We start from the raw sequence: 5,000 nt of genomic DNA, 5'->3' as shown, positions 1-5,000 counted from the left end.
GTCTTTCTCATTAGATGGAGCTGTAAGCCTGACGTTTGATTTGAATAGGTATTCACTTTATGTTGCTTGTTTCTCCAATGGTGATGAAATGTGGGGCTGAGCTAACCTCATGACTTAGCAGTTCCTGTTTCAGTGGCTTCACAGCAACCTCTTGAACCACCAAGTTACCCTGGGCGTCGGAGATACTAACACAGGAAACACAGCATTTTGGTGAAAACATTTCTCAACTGAAAAACTAACAGGCAGAAATATATTTTCGTTATGTCTTATCAGTTTTTCTGTCCCTCGCATGTGGTTTTGTGTGTGTGGATGGGTGTGTTTATAGTTAATTCCATTGGTTTGATCACAGTTATTAAGAGTTTGCAACCACCTTTTCTTTGTGGCATTTTTGTCTTTTAAGGATAGGAGAGTGTAAAATGACTGAAACAGGGGCAAGAGAGAGAGCAAGAGTGAGAGAGAGAGAGAGAGAGAGAGAGAGAGAGAGAGAGAGATAGAGACAGAGAGGGACAGAGACAGAGAGAGAGAGAGAGAGAGAGAGAGAGAGAGAGAGAGAGAGGGACAGAGACACAGAGAGATAGAGACAGAGAGGGACAGAGACAGAGAGAGAGAGAGAGAGAGAGAGAGAGAGAGATAGAGACAGAGAGGGACAGAGACAGAGAGAGAGAGAGAGAGAGAGAGAGAGAGAGAGAGAGAGAGAGAGAGAGAGAGAGGGACAGAGACAGAGAGAGATAGAGACAGAGAGGGACAGAGACAGAGAGAGAGAGAGAGAGAGAGAGAGAGAGAGAGAGAGAGAGAGAGAGAGAGAGAGAGAGAGAGAGAGAGAGAGAGAGAGAGACCGCAGGCCATCTAAATCCTACTAGGGGGACTTCCAGGTTGGGCCACCATGCCAGCCAAGCACCATTTTAAATGTATCAGTTCTTGGATGATTGCTAAATTCTGACCACTCAGGACATCTCTTCCCTTATTGATTTAGTCAATTCATCTTGCCTGTCAATCACTGGGGCATGACTGCATCACTGGAGGGAGCAGAGAGGGAGGGGACGTTTCTTTGGGGTTGCTTATTATCAAAATATTGCTCTCTATTGCTCTTCTCTGCCCCTCTCTCTTTGCAACTCTCAAATCTCCCTGACGGCAGAGAGCAAAAACAGTTAAAGCAAGGCACTGACTGGAAGAGCTTGATGCTGGTCCTCAGCTTGCTGTCCACCACATCGTCGGAGATGATCACGTCCCTGATGTCCCGCCTGTCCCCCAGGTGCTGCTTCATCAGCTTCAACGCCTCCACCGAGGACTTCTCGTCTTCGGCCTCCACCACCGTGACCTGCGCACGGCCCCCACGCTCCCGGTCGCGGATGTCCTTGGAGAGGTTCACTCCCTGAGGAGGGGGACACCGGGGAAAATACATCAAGAGGACAAAGAGGTTGGAGCCAGGCTCTTATGGTCAAAGTTTGCTGCTTTTAGGTCGCAGCAAACTTTGATTTCGCTTCTTGTCCCCATGAGTCCCGCTAATGCTAATTCACGCGGACATTGATGTAGAAACTACATTAAGGATGCAATTATGGAAAAAGAGGGGTTTATATATCCACTTGGCTTGAAACATGACTAAAATGATTAGCTTGCAATCACATGTCACCACAGAATAGGCACCAGTACTCAGTACTGATATTAACTATCATATAAATCTAATCCATGCTGTTCAGTTATTGAGCAGTGCAGTCAAACAGGTCCTACCTTGAGTCTCTCCATGTGGTTGCTCTTGGGCCCGTTCCACTGAATAATGATGTTCCCCAGGTCCAAGATGAACACATCTCCATTGTTGAAGCTGGCCCAGCTCATGTCCACCTGAATGTACAACAACAGGTTGTCAGGTTTTTCAGGTTCGTGTCAACACTCAGGGTCACTCATCAACACCATGAAATATCCAGGGCCATGAAAGGATGATAGACTGGCCCGGTTTAGTCCAGCAGGTGGCTTTGTTCAGCATTGCCTGCAGTTCTGATGGGGGTTTTCTATATACAAATACATTTTGTATCTCATCATGCAAAACATTCTTTGCCGCTATTTAGAATTGCACTTCAAATCTTTACGGAGGTATTCACCTTTGAATTATTGAAATATTTTCAAAGGTGCTTCTCGAGGGTCTGTGAATTGTTTTCATGTGGTTCATTTATATTTTACAGAGCACAGGATTTGCATGGGTTTGTTTACACACATACCCATGCAAACAGGGCCCAGACCAATGCGATATATACCTGGCATCACAGGTTTACTGTGGAGCATCGTGAAAAGGTCAAACAACTTGCAGTACAAACAATATTCAGCCCAGACATTTTATTTAGCACGCCTTACCACCATGCTTTGTGATGCATGCACTGTGCAAAGTAGGGGCCATCCAAGGATTTGATCTTTAGAGGGGTTTTCCCCCCATTCTAATGTGCATCTTCTGCATTGGTTTCTTATGTAGGCTACTCGCTAAGAGAAAAAGGGACATCCAGGACATTGATGATCTTATAGGGTTGTATCTTATATACGTATATATCTTATAGGATAATTTGCCAAGTAGTCCTTTGACTCTTTCAAGACATGTTTTCATTACCCCCCCCCTTGAATGAAGCCTGAGTAAAAGTGGTTTACTTAATTTCTGGCTTTAAATTGGACATATTCAAGGGATGTGGAGATGAGTAACACTGGGGCTTCAGCCCAACTAAATAGGGTCTTCAATCGCCCCTGGTGCAAAGTAATGTTTAATGTTTATTTGTCTTCATTCTTTGCTGTACACTCCCCAGTTTAAAGAAACCGGTTCATATTAAATTCATCAAATAGTGGGCAGAATAGTCTAGTGCGGTTTGACTCTAACCCACCAGCTAGGTTCTGGGTTTGAGGTTTAACCCCTTGCAGTCAGGGACGTGTACCTAAAGCTGCACTGCGCATCACCTTGTATGAAGTTGTCTCTTAACTCTAACTCTAGCGCCTTAGTACAAAAGACGAGTGAATAGTCCTTTGTGGCTGGAGCTGAAGCTGGAGCTGTAGGATCTGGGCTCAATCTCACCTCTCCGGCCACCACATGCTTGCGTCCCTTGACGTGGAGAAGCCTCTTGGCGTCGTAGGTGTTAGTCTCCACGTGCTTCATCCCAGAGGCCACGCCTCCCTTCTTGTATCTGTGTGACACAGGCAAGATGTAACGCTGGCCCGCATTAACAGCCCCTGGCCCTTCACACTGTCTCTCAGCTAAACTGAACTGTTATATGGAGCATTGTGACACACCAAATGAGGAAGTTACATTCCGAGGTGCAAAAAATCGGAACCATCGACCATCGGAACGTGATGATATCTTCCCACGTTTACAAGGCCAGCTGTCAGTGGTTCAACTGACAGAAATACAAACTGTAAACATTATAAATAATAATAACATAATAATAAGTGTTTATGAATTGGTTTGAGCGTGTGTGCGTGTGTGTGTGTGTGTGTGTGTGTGCGTGTGTGTGTGTGTGTGTGTGTGTGTTTGTCTATGTCTCTATAGTGTGGGGTTTAAAGGGGTTAGAGTGTTTGACCTAGCCAAAAATGTATTGGGTTCAACCACCAATGCAGTCTGCAGTGTACCTGTAGGTCTCCTCCAGCAAGTTAAGTCTAAGTCAAATGACAGCATCAGCTACATGGAGCTTCATAGCAATAAACAGAGCTTCATAGCAATTAGCAGCTAAGAAGAGACATGGTCAGATGCTCTGTTTTGCTCACATGAGGCCCTTTTTGAAGTAGCCACGGAACATGTCACTCTCGTAGCGCTGGGTCTCCCGGTGTTGAATGGCCACGCCCCCTAGTGCCTCATCCATCATGGTGGTGGAGAAGGCCGCCGCCCCTTGCTCATCCTGTGAGGACGACGCCCCAAGCCAGTAGTGGATGTCATAGATAAAATGGCTGGAGACTTTGTTTGTCTGTTGGACAAGAGCACATAATATGCAGAGTAGAGTTACATCACAGGACACTTGTTGGGTTTATTACTAGTTACACTTGCAATAACAATGACGGTACCTTAATTCACCATTAATTGACAGAGTTAATAGAGATACAGTCTATAGTTAAAGTAAATATTGTTAATGCAGTAATAAGCATTTACCAACAATTCACAGTTCATTAACAGTTAATTAATGGGGTAGTAATCATTTACTAACTGTCTTCATCTTTATGAACGGTGTTCATGTGAACTAAGGTTATGGTGTTCATAGTAAATAAGATATAGATTTGTACATTATTTAACAGGGTTACAATTAAGGTAAACCCTAACATTTGAATCATGTTTTTGTTATTTTGGCAGAAAACCATTTTGGGTTACTTACATGAAGGACGATATAAGCATCCCCTTCATAGAAATTTCCATATGCTTTACTGGGAACAGGCACCATTTCCATGTCCTGAGTAGACAACAAGAAACACAGTTCAAACTGAATTCTGCAGCTATATTACATCATAATAGCAAAGCAAATGTCACACCTTAATCTCAAACCTTAAACTTCTCACCTCTATCCTCCATATTTGAAGACCAGGTCTGGTTTTATTAAGGGTCTTGAAAACGTCAGTTTTGACCTTGGACATGGCTCCAGGTTCAATGCTGTGGATATATCTAGACAGGGGCAGAGGGAATGTGGAGAAAATGAAGTAATGTTCACTGTTTTACAAATCATAAATGGTTAGTGGTATCAGACAAAAAAGATGTCGATGCCGAACGAAAGTAATGATTCAAATCTCTCCATTTTTCTTTTACTGAGAGACACTAAGAGTATTAAGGAACAAGGTGAATGATTTTGATTGAACCCTGACCTTGAACCCTGATATACATCTTATCACTGGAAAACAAGTCCCTTATCTCACTTGCAAACTATTTAGTGACTAACAGATCTGGTATGTGATCACAATACATACAAATGTATTGTAGCCATAAATCCATGATTCAACATAACTTAAGCCATGTATCATGCCCATAAAGGGTTGGAATTTCAAATCAATCT

General features: G+C 43.5%; 1 protein-coding gene across 1 annotated transcript in view; it reads right to left on the bottom strand.

Annotated features, from left to right (window-relative positions):
• The window catches only part of vil1 (villin 1), a gene marked incomplete at its 5' end in the record, with an annotated part of 11,492 nt that extends 6,905 nt beyond the window's left edge, over window positions 1–4,587 (bottom strand). Inside the window, 7 exons of the mRNA XM_079732256.1 lie at window positions 107–185; window positions 1,167–1,372; window positions 1,729–1,839; window positions 3,047–3,155; window positions 3,733–3,929; window positions 4,332–4,406; window positions 4,513–4,587. Of these exons, the coding sequence (XP_079588382.1) occupies window positions 107–185; window positions 1,167–1,372; window positions 1,729–1,839; window positions 3,047–3,155; window positions 3,733–3,929; window positions 4,332–4,406; window positions 4,513–4,587 (852 nt within the window). The remainder of the gene's footprint in view (window positions 1–106; window positions 186–1,166; window positions 1,373–1,728; window positions 1,840–3,046; window positions 3,156–3,732; window positions 3,930–4,331; window positions 4,407–4,512) is intronic.
• Window positions 4,588–5,000: the final 413 nt, after the last annotated feature.

This window comes from Pollachius pollachius (genome assembly GCF_949987615.1).
Source record: "Pollachius pollachius genome assembly, chromosome: 3".
In the NCBI taxonomy this organism is placed as follows: Eukaryota; Metazoa; Chordata; class Actinopteri; order Gadiformes; family Gadidae; genus Pollachius; species Pollachius pollachius.
Note: the sequence above shows the minus strand (reverse complement) of the source record. Positions and strands in the feature narration are given on the sequence as shown.